The 20,597-nt window shown below is 44.0% G+C and overlaps 1 protein-coding gene across 1 annotated transcript in view; it reads right to left on the bottom strand.

The window, feature by feature from the left end:
- ITPR2 (inositol 1,4,5-trisphosphate receptor type 2) overlaps positions 1-20,597 on the bottom strand; it is a 286,514-nt gene that overhangs the window by 217,621 nt on the left and 48,296 nt on the right. Inside the window, exons 7-9 of the mRNA XM_063134243.1 lie at positions 19,035-19,118; positions 18,508-18,654; positions 18,238-18,333 (exon numbers count right to left, since the gene is read on the bottom strand). Of these exons, the coding sequence (XP_062990313.1) occupies positions 18,238-18,333; positions 18,508-18,654; positions 19,035-19,118 (327 nt within the window). The remainder of the gene's footprint in view (positions 1-18,237; positions 18,334-18,507; positions 18,655-19,034; positions 19,119-20,597) is intronic.

Genomic DNA, 20,597 nt, shown 5'->3' with positions numbered 1-20,597 from the left:
GACCATGCCTTAAGAAGCCAGGGGGAACAAACTGGAACACAAATTCAGTTAGAATCATAGAATAGCAGAGTTGGAAGGGGCCTACAAGGCCATCGAGTCCAACCCCCTGCTCAATGCAGGAATCCACCCTAAAGCATCCCTGACAGATGCTTGTCCAGCTGCCTCTTGAAGGCCTCTAGTGTAGGAGAACCCACAACCTCCCTAGGTCTAACAGTCAGGAAGTTTTTCCTGATGTCCAGCTGGAATCTGGCTTCCTTTAACTTGAGCCCATTATTCCATGTCCTGCACTCTGGGAGGATCGAGAAGAGATCCTGGCCCTCCTCTGTGTTACCACCTTTTAAGTATTTGAAGAGTGCTAGCATGTCTCCCCTCAATCTTCTCTTCTCCGGGCTAAACAAGTCCAGTTCTTTCAGTCTCTTTTCATAGGGTTTTGTTTCCAGACCCCTGATCATCCTGGTTGCCCTCCTCTGAACACTTGTCTGCGTCCTTCTTGAATTGTGGAGCCTAGAACTGGACGCAATACTCTAGATGAGGCCTAACCAGGGCCGAATAGAGAGGAACCAGTACCTCACGTGATTTGGAAGCTATACTTCTATTAATGCAGCCCAAAATAGCATTTGCCTTTCTTGCAGCCATATCACACTGTTGGCTCATATTCAGCTTGTGATCTACAACAATTCCAAGATCTTTCTCGTTTGTAGTATTGCTGAGCCAAGTATCCCCCCCATCTTGTAACTGTGCATTTGGTTTCTATTTCCTAGATGTAGAACTTGGCATTTATCCCTATTAAATTTCATTCTGTTGTTTTCAGCCCAGCACTCCAGCCTATCAAGATCACTTTGAAGTTTGTTTCTGTCTTCCAGGGTATTAGCTATCCCACCCAATTTTGTGTCATCTGCAAATTTGATCAGCGTTCTCTGCACCTCCTCGTCCAAATCATTAATAAAAATGTTGAAGAGCACTGGGCCCAGGACTGAGCCCTGCGGCAGCCCACTCATAAAAGGACCAGCAGCAAAGGATGGGCATCACTATTTGCTGGAAGGAGGAGAGAGAGGAGGCCAACCATGCTTCCTGACGGAGGGAATTCCAAATTATAGGCTTTGCTGTGGAGAAGGCCCTGTCCCACATGCAATATATAGAAATAATCAAGGGTTCATTATCTCAGGCTACCAGAGGGAGCAATAAAAGAGCACTACACACTGAGGTAAAGGAAGTACTGGAAGGCTGAATAAAGAGGTTACCATGGTCAATGCTATCAAAAGCCACCAAGAGTTCCAGCAAAATCAAGAGAGATGCACTTCCCCTGTCTAGTTCCTTCCATAGTTTATCTACCAAGGCGATCAGAATAGTGTTAGTCCTAAAGCCAGCCCCATACCCCATCTGAAAATGATCTAGACAATCAATATCACTGAAGGACACCAGGAGATGGGTCACCACTACCTTTTCAAACACCTTGACCCAGAAAGGGTAACTGGAAACCGGCCAATAATTGTCCAGGGCAGAGGGATTTCTGGAGCGTTTTTTTCCAGCAGTTGTCTCACATAAGCCTCCTTCAAATATTCAAATTATTTTGTTCTCCCACAGGGAGGCATTTATTACTTCATCTATTAATTTAGCCAAATGGCAGGCTTAAGTATGCAGGATGGGAAATGGTCAAGTTTACATGGATGGCCTCAAACCTCCTAGGATCTTGTCCACATCCTCAGGGTGAAGAAATGGAAAGATAATCAATCACGAGAAGCAAATACACAAGGTACATCAACAGATGCAACAATTAACCTGGAATACAAGTCAGTATGGATATGAATATGGATATTCTATCAATAAAATGCTGTACAAATTGGTCACCGCAGGTCACTGATGCTTCCTCCACACCTTCACACAGTCTGAGACACAACAAGCTCTTCACTACCTAGAACAGCTATGCTAGTTTGCATTGAGTGGACACAATGGTGGTGAAGTGAGATTTCTGTGTTGCCATCAGTCCCACAAAGTAGACTCTAAAATTAGCTCTAGTCCATGTCCAGTTGGATAAACCATGAGTCTTCCTTTAGCAATCCTCTAGTCATCATCCCATCCAGCTCCATGCTTGCTATGACAGCCATGAACTCCTGAACTGCTCCATTAGAGGGGGTCTCAACACAGATGTTGAAATTTCTCACAAAAATAAGCCTAGGTAAGCCCCACCCTACTTCCACCCACTCAGAGACAGAGACTCTAGGGCAGCAGGATGGATACCAGTCCCACTGATAGGTACAGAAACTCAAAGCATGGTGATTGCAGGACAGGGTTTTTTAATTGACTTTTTTTAGCTGCCTTTGGGACTTATCCTGAAAGCCAGGACACAAATACATCATCATCTTAATTATCATAATCAGATACTTTGACAGAGGAATGGTCTTATGATAGATAGATAGATGGATGGATGGATGGATGGACGGACGGACGGACGGACAGACAGATAGATAGATAGATAGAGCATTGCATCTCCTTCCTTGATGTCTAAACTACTGTAACTCTAGGGAACCTGGTGAGCAAAGCAGGGAGTAATTAACTTCTCCTACCTTATCCAACCAAGTTCGTGTCATGCATATTCAGCATGCTCAAATCTTGGATGGATTCACTGATAAGACATGTAACACTAGGACATTGTGATGGGGAGTGAAGTCACCAGAACACTCATTTTTGAATAGGCTGAAGAACTGAAAGGGAGAATAGCTCTTGCATGTCTAATTTCCCTTCTCCTAGAACACCACTACATTCTTTTCTGAGCACCATATACACATTTGTGATGTGAGAAGAGGAACGTGTAAGATGACAGCTCATGAATCATGGGCACAGCATTTTTCTGCAACCTCTAAAGCATCAAAGTCTGCATTAAGCAATTGTTAACACACTATATTGAAAAGAAGATTCACAAGAATCTTTGGAGGACTGTTTCTCTCTGTGTGTCATTCACACACACACACACACACACATACACACACACACCTCAAAATTAAAAAGACCAAGAAATAAGGTCATATTTTTTCAATCATGTGCTGCATGGAAAAAAGCCCACTTCTATGTACAACTTAAATACTTGTCTCTTGCTACTTCTTAAGATGCTCATTACACCTGTTCAGCATCTGTCTCAGCTTCGCACTGTTTCCTAAATGCTCGATTTACAGATCTACCAACATGCTTAATCACCTGCCTACGGACCTTGATGGAGTAATAAGCAAGACTCCCTTTTATGGCAAAACTTGAATGAGTCTCTGCGGTGATTTGTATTCTTCTCCTGCTGTATAAATTACATATTTCATAGAAAATAGTTATAGCCACAGCTTTTACTGGTGCTATTTTTTCTCCACTTATATAGCTTGGCATCATAGCTAGGGTGGCCATATGAAAAGGAGGACAGGGCTCCTGTATCTTTAACAGTTGCGTAGAAAGGGGAATTTCAGTAGGGATCATTTGTATGCATGCAGCACCTGGTGAAATTCCCTCTTCGTCACAACAGTTAAAGCTGCTGCAGGAGCCCTGCCCTCTTTTGTAACTGGCCAAGAGGGCAGGGTTCTTGCAACTTTAACTGTTGTGATGAAGAGGGAATTTCACCAGGTGCTGCATGCATATAAGTGACACCTGCTGAAATTCCCTTTTCTATACAACTGTTACAGGTACAGGAGCCCTGTCCTCCTTTTCATATGGTCACTCTAGCTGCACTTCTAGCAAGGGCCTAAGGGGGGAAAGAAGAAATCTTAATTTTTATACATTTTTTCAAAGCCATCTAGAATAATATATTTTAATTTAGATAGCTACTTTAACTAGTTTATCAGTTTAATGCATTAGCTCCAGATCCAAGCAACAGTACTGGACAGTATTAACTGTGCTGAATAGTCATAAATATACTCCAGAGGTCTAGAAGAGCACATTAATATTCAAATCAATTAAGACAAAACCTGCAACAAATAGCTTTGAGGATGCTCCTCATAATTCTGTATACTGTATTCTTTCTTATGTTGTTATTACTTCATTTTACAGATATTATAGTGAGCAGAACCCAGGTCTTTTATTTGCCAGTCTGAAAGGTAAAAAACACACCAAGGTTTAGTCCTGACAAACAGCAAACATGGTAGCAATCCTGTTTCTTACTTTAGGTAGTTGCTTGTTTGATTAAATGATTCTCCAAACCAAAATAAAAACATACAAATAACAAATCCCTGCATGCAGAAAACTAGCATGGTAGGAAAAGACTAAACTAGAACCTTTCCCTAGTTTTCAAAGGGCCTGTTCAGACAACACACTAAGCCATGGTTAGGCCACTAACCTTTTTCCAACAAATGGTTAGTGAGTGTAATTAAACCATGATTATGTAGCCACCATGCTTAGGAATGGTTCATATGACACGCTATGCCAAAATGTTTAGCCCAAAATGCTTAACCACCATGGCTTAGTGTGTCGTCTGAACAGGGTCAAAATGAAGGAGTATTTATTTTGTATGGAGGAAAATTCAGTCATGTGAGTCCCGACCTGCAGTCTGCAATGGGATCGTCCACACCTGAGTTTATCATTCAGTCATTCTATTTCTATACCACTTAATAGCCTGGGCAGTTCACAAAAATTAAAATTTATCTACTTGGTCTGCTGTTTGTGTGAACTAAGCTAATAGGAGAAAAGAGACATTTATATGGATACTGTGACACTGGTTCTCTCTCTACCATGATTAAGACTCTGGGTTGTATCCATTCTAAGTCTAACTTATGTCCCATTCATTTCAATGGGATTTAAGCAGGACTAACATTGAATGCAACCCTTTGGGAAGGGGCTGTACAATTACACATTCACATCTGTAGCCCCTCCAAAGCAAATTCCTCTCAGTTCCACTTTATTTCTGTCCAAACTATGACACAGACAAAGGTTTGCAAAAAAACAACAACACATTTCCAAATAACACCTCCTCCTGCAAATGAGGCAAATGCAGCTGCAATACACGAAAATACATCTCAACAGGCACTAGGTTCTTTTTCAAAAGTCTCAATGACCTTGATTATGTTTTGCCTTCGAAGATCAAGCACATCAACTATCCATTCCGGAAAACCTTGCTTATACTGGCCAGTTTTTACCCAGCAGATATTTTAATAGCTGGCTTAATAATAGGCATCAATATCAAAATACTATCAGGACATGAATGAAAGAATCCTATTGAAATATGTTTCCACTGCATTTGATGCTCAGCCACAAATCTAGGGTATGCAATCAAAAGGGGGGGAAATACTTTTTTAAAAAAAAATCCAAGCCTTTCATCTGCATTAGATTGGCTTTATTCACTGCTAACAGCACACTGATTAGCTTTCAATGCTCTCAAGAACAACTTATAGCCAAAAGTTTCGTGGATATTCAAAAGACAACTGCTACCATATTAATCCACTGAGGGCATGTTAGTTATGTCTGCATTGCGATTCAGGCTATGCAAGTAGTGGAGAGCCAGTGTAGAAATGGTGAGCTGTGGTGCAAGAAGTCTTCAATTCAAGTCTTATCTCAGCCAGGGCCTCACCAAGCGGGAAGCCCCTATAACTCAGCCTCAGCTTGCCCCATCTTCCATGATACGTCAACACCAACATCTGTACGAGGTTATTGTAAGGATTACAAAGAGCCAGTGTGGTGTAGTGGCTAAAAGTGTTGGACTGGGAGTCGGGAGATCCAGGTTCTAATCCCCACTCAGTCATGGAAACCTAATGGGTGACTTTGGGCCAGTCACAGGCCCTTTCTACACCAGCCATTTTTCCAAGTACCATCCCGGCATCGTACCTCTGTGTCCAAATGACACACAGGGGATCCCAGGATCAGGGAGGGATGATCCCTCCATTTCCCCAGGATAACTGAGACCTCAGTTATCCCGGTTTTACATGCGGTCCCGGGACGATCCTGAAGACCGCGGGCAGTGTGGGCGCCCATCCCGCCTTCTTCCTTCTTCCCCGTGAGTAGCGGGGGTCGTCAGAGGGGAGGAGCCAGGATGGAGGGAGTCCAGGGCCCTTGGGGATGGGGTGGGGAGCGGGGGTGGGTCTTGTTTGTTTTGTCTTTCCTTTTAATTTTCACTGGAGCGCAAGTGCACTCCAGCTCTGGCCTTTTAAAAAAAATGGCGACCGCAACAGGCGTGATGTGCCTGTGACATCGCACAGCCTGTTTAGACTGAGGGCAATGATCCTGGAAGCAGGTAAGTCTAGGATCGCCCCCTCTCCCTCCCTCTACAGCTATAGATGTAGAAAGGGCCACAGACTCTCAGCCCAACCTACCTCACAGGGTTATTGTTGTGAGGATAAAATGGAGAGAAGGAGGATTATGTATGCCGCCTGGGGTTCCTTGGAGGAAAAAAGGCGGGACATAAATCTAATAATAATAATAACAACAATAACAACAACAGTGATAATATCTATGAAGTGCTCAGAGGTGGGTAATTTGTTGCTTTCCAGATGTTTTGACTGCAACTCCCATCATCCCTCACCACTGGCTACACTGACTAGGATTGATGGCAGTTGAAGGCTGCAACATCTGGAGGCCATGAGTTGTCCACCCCTGCTCTAAAGCATGAGTTGGCAGAATCGTAATATCGTCGTATACTAGTAGACCACTGGCTAAGTACCTCCTCATGCCCACAGATTGCTGGGGTTATTCTTACAAAGAATGCGAGATTAGATGAACCTTGGTCTGATCCAGCAAGACGCTTATGTCCTTAAGCAAGGTTGTACTGAGGACAGATTAGTTATGCCTTAACTGTTAAGACAGACTGAGTGTGCATTCTTGCTTTGTAAATTTAAAACACATCACTGGACCACAGGAATTCTAATTAATGGAGCAGCACAAGGGAGGGGGTGCAGGGAGGACAGACCACACAAGCTCAAAGCCAACCCACGCGGCTCTGAAGTGTAAATGCTAGGTAGGAACATTCGTTTTCTGATCAGTAATTAAATAACTCCTACTTTTCCTCCCGTGCAATAAGCCTTGCACCAATATACAAATGGGTTTCACAAATTAGCAAAGTAACTTTTCAGCTTTCTTGTCTTTGAAAAATGATCATGCTTTTTCCCAAACAGCCAAACTATAGATCTTTTGCATAGTTCACTGTGTGAATAACATGAAACTTTGACTCTGTTTTGATCAATCAGTCTGACCACATTAGTTTAGCAACCCATTGATCTAAGAAACGGAAGTTGATCACTGATTTTCTTTTAAAGCAAGGGTGCGGGAAGTCTTTCAGTGACGGGCCAAATTCATTTTGGGAGACGCTCTCAGGGGCTGCATCCCAGCGGAGGGAAGGGCTGAAGGCTAAACGGGACAGGGCCGAAATTCCAAAAATACCAGCATATTTTAGCTTAAAGCTTTTACTGCCAATAACTGAGCCTTAGGAAAGGCATTTCAAGATCTCAAAATATAGGGGTGGTTGTGGGGGGCGGGGAAGAAATGCAAAAGCTGTGGAACGGAACCACCAAACAATTGGAAGTCAGAGAAAATGGGTGGAAACAGGGAAAGGAACTGTGGCTCCCTGGGGAAGCTCAGAGGGCTGGACCAGGACCACCACAGGACTGGATTTGGGCTGCAGTTCTGCACCCGTTTTAAAACCAGTAATATGAAGCACTGATTGAATTTAAAGCACTGATCTTCCTAAAATAAATTAAACCCCTCAAAGCTGAGGGGAAACATTCTGTAGATTATTTATACATCAAGATTTCAAGTTCTCTCACTTATTACAAAAGCCCACTACAGAGGTTCTTGGCTGTTGTAGCTCCCACAATGTGGAATTCTTTGCCAAAGGAGATGAGTACACCTTGTATTCTTTCCCCAAAATAACAGAATTGTGCTGGTCAGCCTGGCATTTAGGCCCAGTGCAGTGTATTTTCCCCCATACCACGGTTTTTAACCATGGTTGAGATAGAAGGAGCCCACAGCCCATAGATTCTCCCTCCTTCCTGCATGAATTCCCCCATCCATTTTGCTTATTTTCCATTGTCTATTTTCTGCACCAGCCCTAATACTAATCATGCTTAGCTTTAAACTAGAGTTTGAAAGTAGGGTCAAGCTCCTGGTTAAAAGGAAACCATAGTTTCTATTAACCATGACATGGTGCTCTGAGGTTAAAGTTGAAAAGGAAAAAGGAGGAAGGATTTGCACATGTTTGCAGAAGGATGAGGAAGAAGGAAGATCAGAGGCTGCAGGATGCAGCCTTACACATGGCCAATGTTTTAAAAATATTAGCAGCATTTAACGCAGTCTGTGGCTGAGAGGACTCTGCTGCAGTGCCTTGGCAGAATTTGGGAGGTGGAAGGTGGAAGTCTGGGAAACGTTGTGTGCTGCCTTTCGTCACATCTGTGTTGTACGACCTAACTGAATTCTGCTCTCATTTTTGTTTCATGGTTTCATTTGTCCCTGGGATACAGATATATCATATATATCTTGTTATATCATATATATGTTGTTAACATGTTTTATTTTGTAAGGTGCACCAAGTAGGTAAGCAGAGTGGTGGATGATACGTTCAAAGCCAATAAAAGGCCAACTACCTTTCTCATCTTTATACACTGCATTTCTTTTTCTTTCTAAAGTCTTCCTATTGTACCGAAGTGCAAACTACTTGTATTAAAATGGTGCAGTCCTATTTCTGCTCCCTTTGATCATACAGCCAAAGCAGACGACGTTTTATCAAACCCCTGTGCTAACCTTTAGCAAGGCTGGGTTGTGTGGGTTTTTAACGTTAGCTTAAACTAGGGGCCCGTTTTGCAGCAACCTCTGGAAATCAAAGTTAACACCCCAACAAAACTAAATTAAAAACCAATGGCTCCACTGTCTTGACTGCCTCAACTTCTCTCACACACTGACACTTCTATACCCAAATACTCCATAGTTGTTATTCTGATGCGTCATGTATTAAGGATTGGGTGTACACTGCCACCTGGTGGCATGCACTTCTTTGTGCAGGATACAAAACACCTTCCCATTGCAGTCCTATATACATCCACTCAAAAGTAAATCCCATTTTATTCAATGAGGTTTACTTCCAGTAAAGTGGGTAGTAGATTGCTGCCTTAATGAATAAGTAGCAACCCAGATTATGGGACTCCTTTGACCTTAGAGATCCGTTTGCCCCTTCACGTACAATCTTTCACCAACAGATGAAAACATTTCTTTCCAAATAATAATAATAATAATAATAATAATAATAATAATAATAATAATACATTTATTTCTTACCCACCTCTCTGTTTGGATCTAGGCAGGGAAGAACAATAAGTATAAAATACATAAATCTTTCCGGCACCAGGTTAAGACTTTCCTCTTTGCCCAGGCATATGGAAGCACATCTTAATCACCCACATGTTTAGTTTTTTAACGGTTTTTGATACTTCATGTGTGTATGTTCTGTGTTTTAAAATTTTAAATTTTGTATACTTGTTTTTATCTCAGTTTTAGAATTTCTGTAAACTGCCCAGAGAGCTCTGGCTATGGGGGCGGTATATAAGTGTAATAAATAAATAAATATTTTTTTTAAAAAAACATAGTATACATTATTAAAACATCCTAAAAGCCTCCTAAAAACAATCTAAAATTAAATATTTGGCTTACTTTCTGTTTGCTTGTTTTAAATTTGAAACCTTCCTGCAATGTTTTTGGATGATCAAGTTCTACTATCACATCATTATTGTTATGATCTGTTATGATTTTCGTCTTGGCTGTAAAATATTGTCAGGACTATTGGGAGTGGAAAGATAGGGAAAAATAAATACACTAAAGGCACAATCCTATGCATGTTGATAGTGGCAGGACTTCTATCCTAGGTGCATAGGCTATGCTCTCTTATTTAGAAGTAAACCACAGTTTAACCCGGTGGGACTTGCTTCAGAGTAAACATGGCTACAATCAGGCAGCATTTCACCGTAGGCCACGGGATGGGCCCTTCTATGCAAAATCAAATGATTTCAGTGGTTCAGAAATGGCAATGGTGGCCTTATTGCGTATGTGCTTCCAGAAGAGTAAATAAGAAATGTGTGTGTATGGTTTCGCTTAGTACAATCAACAAAACCGCCTGCAGTTCAAAGAGACTTTTATCCTGGTGATTAGAGAAATGAGGTAAGGTTTGGTCATGAGAAACACACAGCTGCACAGATAACTGGAGCATCTGAAGTGTTGGTCAGGATGAGGGCACACAGCTCCATGGTCAAAGAGAAGGAATTGGGAACACTCCCAAATGTGGACTGTGAACATATACTACAATATCGGAATGACCTGCACGGTGTGCTAAAAGGTATATAGTCAGAATTCTGCAGTGAGATGCTCCCAAATTTTTTAATACAAATTCTGAAAATTAGCATATATTTGATAGATTTGCGTAATTTTTTTTTGCTTCTGCATGTTATAGCGAAACGCAAGGAGCTATGCAGGATCACTGAGGTTCCACCCTCTGGACCAATGGAGAAATGAAAGCTGAGATCCTCAAGGCACCAAATTCTTCCCCTCATGTTCCTTTAGCCAGCCTAAGTTGCAAGATTTGATTAAGAAACCCTGCAAGACATTAGTCTGGTGAACAACAAACCTGCAGTGCAGACTTGCACTGTGCTGGAGGTTGAACTAGATGGTCTTTGAGGTCCCTTCCCACTCTATGATTCAAACAAGAGTCTACAACACTATATGTGTGTTCAGCAGTAATGTCCTCCGGCACACCATACCCAGCATGTTTTGTTCTGGTGGCCAGTCCAGTATGTATCACCACCAGGTTTGGCAAGAGGTCTGTTTTTCATGCCATCAACTCCATAATGTTAAGCAGATTCTGGGATCCCACTGCAACAAGTAGGTTCCTATGGAGGGCTTCAAGGTTACTCAAAGCTTCTTCAATGGGACCTTCCAGTTTTCTTGCTTAGGCTTTCTTCCTCCAATCAGCATACCCCAAGGCTAGCCATGTTCACTAAACACAACTGGCTTTGGCATCACTATGACCATGCCTACTTGATAAGGAGATGCAAATGGATTGACATAACAGAACTAGGGTCTCTAGTGTGAGGGCTTCCTCTATAGTATCCTGAAAACTCATCTCCCACCACTGGTGATGAAAAGCCAAAGTTCTGAACAGCTTGAGGGCATCTACTGACTGTATAGCCCACCAAGACACTTGGAAAATCCAGAACATTTCAAGACTTGCAGCTGGAAAACAGAGGAAAGAGATGCAAAGGAAAGCTAATCTTGTTATTCCTAGGCAGTGACTGGCCCCAAAGTATGCCAGTTACGGTGCCTGGACATCAAACAGTCACTAGTCTGATGATTGCAATGATCAGAAGCAAAGCACAGCAAGCAAAAGATCCAGTTAACATTGCAGATTGATTCAAGATGGCATGTCAAGCGGGAGCACCCCAGGATACTGTTTAAGGAGTGCATGGAGCTTTATTTATTTATCTACTTATTTATTAAATTGACATAGCATCCCACTGACAAATGCACTCAGGGCAATTTACAACCATAAAACCCCCACACAACAACAAAATAACCAGCAGTATAACAATATAAGTAATGGAAATATTAAAAACACTAAAAACATTAAAGATCCAACAATAAAGACCTTCTTCTTTTTTACCTTATAAATATTTCTCTCCCCATCTGTCTCTCCCTCACATCTCTCCATCTCCTTCTTCCCTACCCCGTCCCCATTTCTCCCCTTTGCTTAGAGAAGGCAAACAAACAAAAGAAATCAGTGGTGTTGGTGTTGCTGGTGCAACCAACCCTAGGTCAGAGCACAACTTAGTTCTGGGTTGTGACCCACCAGTTGAAGGTTGATGGTCTGTACTTAGAAGAGTGGGTAAGACTTTTGTCTTTGTTTGGGCATGAAGGTTTAGTTATATCCCTTGAAGGAGAAAGCAGGTTGTTTTTTCTTGGAGGGGAAAAAGGATGTAACCAAGAAAGGAAAATACTCTCCCAACCCATGTATCCAGGAGAGTCTACATCAGCTTTCCCTACATTTCCCTGATGTTCTCCAAAGTATTGGACTATGGGCCCCAACATTCTGAGCCAGCATCATCAATTAAAAGATACAGGAGTTGTTGTCACAAGCAGAAGAAACTCTCATGGCAAAGAATATATTTCCTCAACTTAATCTGCAAGTTCCAGGTTGCCTCCAAAGAAAACTGGCTCCAGTGAAAATTCAAGAAATGGCAACAGATTACAGCTGCCAAACCTGTTAACGTTGCCGACATGGTGGTTTATTCTTTGTATTCAGCTGCAAGTATCTTTTATCAGAATGGCTTGAACAAAAAACAAACAATGGCTATGTGTGACGTTCTTGATAATCCACACCACAAACCTAATCTTTCTGAGCTGGAAGGGAGCAGATAAGCAGTCCCTTTGCTTTGCCCAAAAGATTTAAAGTTTAGCTGTCACACAAACGAAGCCTCCATAGTTGTTTGCAGATACTTCGAACATTCAAATCATGTTTTTAACACTGCAAACGAGCAGTGAACACATTTCTAAAAGATAAAAACTAATGCAATAGAGGAGAGCAGAACTGAGCTAAAGTTAGGGGAGCATAGTTTGCCTATATTTTATCCACCCTCAAAAAGCATTAGGTGTGAGCTCAAAGGTATGCAAAAGTACTCATAATGGTTGCATCCCATTCAGGCAGCTGCTCTATTTGCCCACCAGGAATTACACACCCCGGCACCTATACGGTCAGGTAGCAATGCTCCCATTCAGAGAGAGGTCAGTGTGATGCGGAAGGCATTGCACTCACTCTGAATTAGCTTTGTTTGACCTCAGTGACATCGTCATCTAGCCAAATCTGATTGGCTATGTGACACTTCGCTATCACCAGGTAGAAGAAAAGCTGTTTATTTTTTTAATGTAGTGCAGAAACAGCCAATCAGGGGTGTGGATATACTAAGAACAGGTGTGAACAAGGTGAACAAAGGGGGATCTTTTGGAAAATGCTTTGATCCTCCACCAAAGCTCCCCCTTCACGCCAAAAATGTTCACTTGCAAACATTTGGCATGGCTCAATATTAGAACTCAGAATTTAAACGGGGGGAAATCCAAGAAGGGGGATTAATGGATAGCCAACAAATTAATAAAGTTAAAAAATAAAAGCTGTCTATAAAAGAGAAACGGCAACCTCATTGTGCTATATATATATATAATTCTAGCTTTTAAATTGGTTATATATTATTTCTTACAATATCACTGAATGATTCTAATAAACGTCTCTGATGTAATTCAGTTCAGCCAGCACTGGGTGACTGCAGATCCTTTATTATTCTTATACGTTATTTGGATAGCTGAAGCTTTGCATCCAAATTGACACTTAATGAAGATCACCTTAAACAAGTCAACAACTGAGTAAGCCCCTGTAATACTTAGACATTCTTTCAGAAATCTTTAGATTCTAAGTTGTCACTCATACATATATCTCAACCAGCCAGAGTTAAGCACTATTAAACCCTTCTCATTTCGGTGAGGAAGTTTTCAGCCCATGCTAATGTCTTCCACTGAAATCAACAAAACTTCAAAAAGCTTAACTTTGATTAGATAATGCCCCATCTATTTGCATTAATCATTGTTTATATAATTTAGCTTTATCATTGTTTGTATATTTTAGCCTACTGAGGTTATAACTATGTACTCGTGCAGGTGGGTGGGTGGCTAGATAGAAGCCCTATTCAGGCGTTAGGAAAATGGCGACAGTAAACTCCACACACACCCTCCATTGCCACTTCCTGCACCCCCTACACATAGAGGGAGACTCTGGCTGTTGCTAGACCTACCTGATAATCCAGTGGTGAGGAGGGGCTAGCCCACGCTAGAAGAAGTGCAGGCTGTTGCTCCAATCTATACGTCAGACGCGACAGGCTGCAGGAAAGCCCTGTTGCATCCGCCATTTTGTTTGTAGTGTTAAAGGGCCGGGTACGCAGGAGCACACCAGCGGCAAAGATAAGTCTTTTTTTTTAAAAAAAAAAAAAATCATTCTCCCCGCTCCCCCCCCCCCGCCCTGACCTCCCCCCCCCCCGGCTCCGATCTCCCTGCCACCACCACCCTGGCCCCGATCTCCCTGCCCTGCCCTGATGGCCGTAGCGCTCCGCCCCGTCCGCCACTTTTCCCGGCTACTTGCGGTAGCCAGGAAAAGCAGCAGACCAGTCTACACGCTTGCGGTCTCGGGTTCAGCCTGAGGCCACAGGAAATACCAGGCTACAACTGTAGCCAAATACCCCAGGGCAAGGGAGGGTTACCCCAGCCTGACCCCAGGATCCCCTGTGCGTCATCTGGATGCACAGGGGCGAGCCCGAGGTTCACCCCAGGCTAAACCCTGGTCTAGCAACAGCCTCTGTGAAATGGAGAGCCTCCCCTATCTGTGGAGACTGTTCACTCTATCCAACATGCTGAAAAATCAACAGTCTAGATCACAAGGAGATCCCCGATGGCTACAGGAGGCTCTCCACTTCACAAAATCACTCTATACCTGTGCAGGGCAACAAAAGCGGTGACGGGGGTTAAGGGGCAGGGTTAGCAATGCTCCCCCTCCCTGAATGTGCTCACTGCCATCATCTTCCTAATACCTGAATAAGGCCAGATAAATAGAAGTCCCTAACATTTATGAATAGTTCATTCGATCTATTTCATGGTTTATTTGGGCAAATTTCTACATTGATGCATTTTTTACTAATATTTTATTTACTTAGGACATATCCCACCTTATCTCCAAGGAGTTTGGGATGACTTACTTTGCCCTCCCCCCTCCCCCATTTTATCTTCACCATTACCCTGTGTCAAGTAGCTTTGAATAGGCCTTAAATGCTAGTGTAAAGCTGGAAAAGCTTTGCTAAGTTTCATTTCTGACCTCCCTCCTGCCTTAGATTCTATCTCTGCTTAGGATTTTGAAAGCACTCTGCACATGGACGCTTTGCTATTTGGACTTTAGATATCTAAGAACTGTGCCATGAAAAGTAGTGAGGCTTTTCAAAGACTTGGACTTGCATATGCTGTAGATTCTGTGTTTGTGCCCAGACTCAGGTGGCAAGGAGTTCCCAGTCCTTAGAAGAAGGCTGGGACTCCTGGGCCTGAAGTTTAACCTTTCCTGAAGTTGTGGTAACAGGGTCAGCTCAGTAGTGGTAGGCTGAGACTGACAAGTGTGTGACAGATCTCTCTGGTAGCTCAGAGCAACCTTTCCTGGGACTTCGTTTTAGGCGATTGGCCATGTCCCTTTGAGGTGCCAGCGTATGCAGCACCTGGAGAAGCTCAAAGCGGTTACTGACGTACCCTATTCACCCCACCCCCTCCAAGTGTTTGCCTTAAGGATTGTTTCAGAAAAAAGAGCCTAAAGCTTCCTAATCATCGTTCAGCTTTAAGTGTGTTTTGGAGACTCTATAACCATTAAGCTTGTCTACTGTGTGATTTCCTCAATAAAAGAAGTCTCACTGATGTGAGTGTTTCGTGTCAGCTTGCCAGCACGTGTGAATGCCAGAGAGAACAGGCATGAATACAACACCCTGTGTGGTAGGGTGGGCTGAGTGAAATTGACTGAGCTACTGTTTAAAATTTTCCCTCCACACCTATTTTTTGGTTTCAAATTCCCACCCCCCTCCGCAGGGAGAAGGGTTAAAAAAAGGGGGAAAAGTCTCCATTGACTCCAACTGAGGGTCTTGTAAAATCCTGTCCCCTCCTGGGTGTGTGTGTGTGTGAATTTCACCCCACACACACACACACACACCAAAACTCAACAACAACCCCAGGTTGTGGAGAAAGCCCTAATCTAATTCGGGGCACGAACACTTACAGGAGAGTAGGGAAAGTCAGCAAGCATAGTTCCACTACGCATGCATTACTGAAAGTTTAGTTTGTCCCTCAAATATCCATAGCTACATGCCGAACCGCAATGAGTGGCCACAATCCACCACAGATTTAGGAGTGCTTGAGTCCAACGAAGTGAATTTGGTGCAATGATCATTATATTTGGGGTACAGTCTTAACATAAGGTCCCTGGTTCTATCCTTGGCACTTACAGTTTAAAGGATCTCAAGCAGAGGGCAATGCGGAAGACCTCTGCCTCAGATCCTGGAGAGGCCGTGCCACTCAGAGGAGGCCATATAAGCCTGGATGGAGCACTGGTCTGACTGAGCATCTGGCACTTCCGTACGTTCATGTAATAATACGTGAAAATAATGCATTAAATCTTTGACATAGTGATCTCATTGAGTAACCTCCAGTTCAAGTATTGCATGAAAGGATGTTAAGAACTGTTCTCAGTTTGGTTTCTACTCTCTGTCCAAGATTTCATCTACCACATCTACTTCCCCTTTTAGCCTATGCCTGCAGAGTTTGGCTCATGCACACGTTTTTCTGTAACATCTGATATTTTTTGTACTTCCCACCCCCCACACTGTTCCACTCTAATTCTAAAGATCTAACTTTAAGAGAAAAATAGTTCTTCTTTCACATTGTGTCTTCCCTGACTCATTTATAATGTAAATGCTCTAGAACTGTAACACAGCCTACTCAGATGTCTTGAGACGTTTTGCTGGGTTTCTCTGTTCAGAGAGTTGAGGGCAAGACCCCCCAAACTGAGAGAGATTAATTTAACAAACATCTGAAGCATAAAGGAAGAAAAGATGGACAGATGTTAACTAAGCACACCTAATTTGGTTCCATGGGAAAGCAATCTTTTTACTACTGGATAAGGGTGCACACAATCGCTCTATCACAAAGCCAGGGAGATTTTAAATCTGCAGGAAATACACTCAGATACTGCCACCTCCTTGTGTCACATTCACAGGCATCCTCCCACCACTCTTGAAATGCACCATGACATTTGTACAGTACATTTCTCCACAGCTCAGAACAGGATCCTCCATTGGGTGAGAGGAAAAGAAGAGTTGCCATGTTATTTTTTACATTCTCTGCACAAAAACGTAGGGTAGTTTTGCTCTCTTCCTAGAGCTATGCTGAGGGTCAGCTCACCTGTAATACAGGTGGCACGGCTGCCTTTGAAAACAAGACCACACGTGTACCTCAGCCACAAAACCTGCTGTTCCCATGACTCAGGCTGGACAACCCCCTCAATAATGGCCTGGTTATTCTCAGCCAAAACCAGATAGAGAGCCCATTGCACAAACAGCTAGGCAGCTGTGTGCCCAGGCAATTTGACTTCCCATCAGCATACCCAGGCCGTTGCTAGACCACAGGTTAGTGCGGTGCGAGGCCCGTGCTCGTCCCTGTGCATCCAGATGACGCACAGGGGATCCCGGCCTCAGCCAGGACTCGAGCCGCCCTGGCACCATGCTAACAAGAACCACTTGTAGTGCGGTTCTTCCCGTGGTCCCGGCCTCAGGTCGGGCTGAGGCTGGGACCGCGGGCGTGTGGACCATTCCGCCGCTTTTTCCGGCTACTGCACTTATGCACGAGTAGCCGGGAAAAGCGGCAGACGGGCTGCAGCGCTCCCGCCCCCGATTTCCCCCCCCCATGACCTCCCCTGGCTTCCGATCCCTCCCTGTCCCCACGTGCATGTCTCGCCACCCCCCTTGTCCCCACCTGCTGTGTCCTCTGCTGCTGCCGCCGCCGATGTCCCCAGCCGCCCTGTCCCGCTGCTGCCGCTGCCACCACTATCCCCAGCCGGCTTTTCCTGTTGTCACCATGTCTGGCCTGCAGGACATGGCGATCCCTGTCGCCACGTCCGGCCTGTGATGCCTGCTGAGCAGGCATCACAGGCTGGACATGGTGACAACAGGAAAAGCCGGCTGGAGACAGTGGCGGCAGCAGCGGCAGTGGGACAGGGCGGCTGGGGACATCAGCGGCAGCAGGACACAGCAGGTGGGGACGGGGGTGGGGATCGGAGGCCAGGGGAAGTTGTGGGGGGGGAATCAGGGGCAGGGGAAGTCATGGGGGGGAATCGGGGCAGGGGTCCCTATTTTTTTTAAAAAAACCAAAACCTTACCTTGGCCATTGGTGCGCTTCTGCGCATGCGGCTGCTTTAAGGCAGGGGGGGAATGTCGGACGCGACGGGGCTTCCCTCGGACCCGTCGCGTCTCACGTGTGGACAGGGCCTACAGGCCGTGCTACTTCTAGCGCGGCTTGGCCCCTCCTCCCACGCGGATTCTAACGTAGGTCTAGCAAGGCCCCCAGTTTCTGAATAACATGCAAGCCAGACCACTGACAATTCCAGCCGAGCAGGGGCTCTTCTCTTCTCAGTCCAGCACTGTTATACACCTTCTGCTGTAGGCAACTGGAAATAGCTCTTACCTCTGCAGCCAAATAGTTGCCAGTTGCCAGGTGTTTAAATCGGAATAGGCTGTTCCATTGCCCCGCACCTCCACGGCATGGGTCATGATGTACCACCTGTGGAAGTAACACACATATGTATCTAAGTTATCATCGTTGTCATCATCACCATTACCACCACCATGTGAAGGCAAGGTAGCAGCATAATAAAGAGAATATCTGGATAACAGCCTTAAGGGGCTAAATATTGTGAGCTCTCTGAAACCAATCAGAGGTACTCCCTCAAAATACCTCTATTTCCCACAAGGCTTTGGAACTTGTCGCAGAAGTGGCTGACTGACGCAATGTTGTGCGGAGGAAGATATGTTGTTTCTTCTGATACTCATCGCAGGTCAGAAACTTCTCCTGTTCAGCATGGAACAATCTGACAACATCTCCCTGGATGGATAAATAAAGTAAAATAGTGTATCTGTCAGGTTCAGAAGTCTATAAATTTAACATAACCATTAAGGTTTTCCTGATGTATTTGAAACCAAGATCTGGTCTACTCTTTCCATATCAACTATAATTCATTGAAGCAGGAAGAAGGGGGAGGACACCACTTAGTTACATACTTTGCAAAGAAATATTCACGCGTCGTCACTGATGAACAGGGAAATAGCATAGAATAGCTAGCTGCGTTTGTGTTACATCTGGTTTCAAATGAACACAATGTTTTAGATCTTTTGCTCATGTAAAAATAGCCAAAAAAGATATTACAACTAACTGAAATGTAGTACTTTTTTTAAAAAAAATGAAATGTTGTCGTTCATACTTACGCCTTTGAGCACATCTTCTCTGTAGCAACTGTATTTCATGAACAAGGTTATTTTCCAGCTAGTATTACAATTGACAGCATTGACCTAGGGTCAAGTATACAAAGAACTGTAAATCATGTTGAAAAAGATTCACACACAAATGTTTCTGTAATGCAGCAATCTGATAAGGGCCTTGCTTACCAACATCTGCTATTACAGTTATTGTTGCTCAGATAACCAGAATGATATTATCCACCCAACAGAAATTTCTGCTACTGAGCAATGATATGGAAAGCACAGGACACCTTGCAGATGCAGACTCAAAAATCAAATAACGTTCAGTCTCTCGCTAGATAGATGGATCAATCCTGGTTTATTTCTATCTATTGAACTTACTCCCAGGAAACTGATTATAGGACTGTAGCCTTAGTCTATCAGATAGCTAGCTGAAGTTTCCATGTTCAGAGAAAGCCTACTTCTGAATCCCGGTACTTGAGAACAAACCACAGGAATGGCTGACACCTTCATCCCCTGCCTGTGTGGACCAGAGGCACTTTGGCTGGTCTCTCTTGGAAACAGGATGCTGGACTACATAGAATGTAGGTTTGAATTTTCTTGGCATTCTTGTGTTCTTATGAGCTCTAGCTAAATGGATGCCACTATGGCCATAGCTAGATGGGGGGTTATCCACACGACGCACAGGGGATCCCGGGATCAGGGAGGGATGATCCCTCCCTTGGCCTGGGATCTCGCCCTCCCCTTTGAGCCCGCTTTGAGCTGGGTGCCGCGGTTTGTCCAGGCTCCTCACGGTTCCTCGTGAGGATCCGGGACCCGCACACGGGGTGCAGAGCTCCTCAGGAGCACTGCGCCCATGGGGGGGGGGGAGAGAGGGGAAAATATTTTTTTTAAAAAAACAAAAACACTTACCTTTTGTACACGAGCACTCATGCACTGCTGGCTCTTTAAGAAAACTAAAAAATGGTGGGTGCGACGCCTCTCCTCTGAGGTCATCACGCGCCACTTGTAAATAGAGGGGGGATATCGTGATAAAACCATCATGAGATCTTCACCCCTCCGTCACGGACTAACAGGTAGGTCTAGCTAAGGCCTATGCCTTTTTCTTGCCACAAGAATTTCACTGTAGCCTTCTTGTGAAAGTATGCATTGTTGTGAAAAAGTTGCAGCCACAATCTCTGTTACATAAGAACATAGGAGAAGCCATGCTTGATCAGACCAAGGGTCCATCTAGTCCAGCATTCTGTTCACACAGTGGCCAACCAGCCATTGACCAGGGACCCACAGTGCAGTAGCACCCTCCCATCCATGTTCCCCAGCTTACTGCCTCTGCTACTGGAGGTCGCAGGTAGCTATCAGGACTAGTAGCCATTGATAGCTTTTTCCTCCATAAACATACACCTGTTTTCCAGGACATAGAGCTCAGTTGCATGTTGAAAAGCAGAAGTCATTCACTATTGAGTGGCATTATTAAATAAAGGGAAACAGCATTGTGGTGAGTGGCAGGAGATAGCAATGGCAAGAGATTTGTGTAGTAGCCAGTGGAGTTTACCAAACTTGTCCCATGCA

Source organism: Elgaria multicarinata, chromosome 9, assembly GCF_023053635.1.
Source record: "Elgaria multicarinata webbii isolate HBS135686 ecotype San Diego chromosome 9, rElgMul1.1.pri, whole genome shotgun sequence".
NCBI lineage: Eukaryota > Metazoa > Chordata > Lepidosauria > Squamata > Anguidae > Elgaria > Elgaria multicarinata.
The sequence above is the reverse complement of the archived record's forward strand: the minus strand, read 5'-3'. Positions and strand labels throughout refer to the sequence as shown.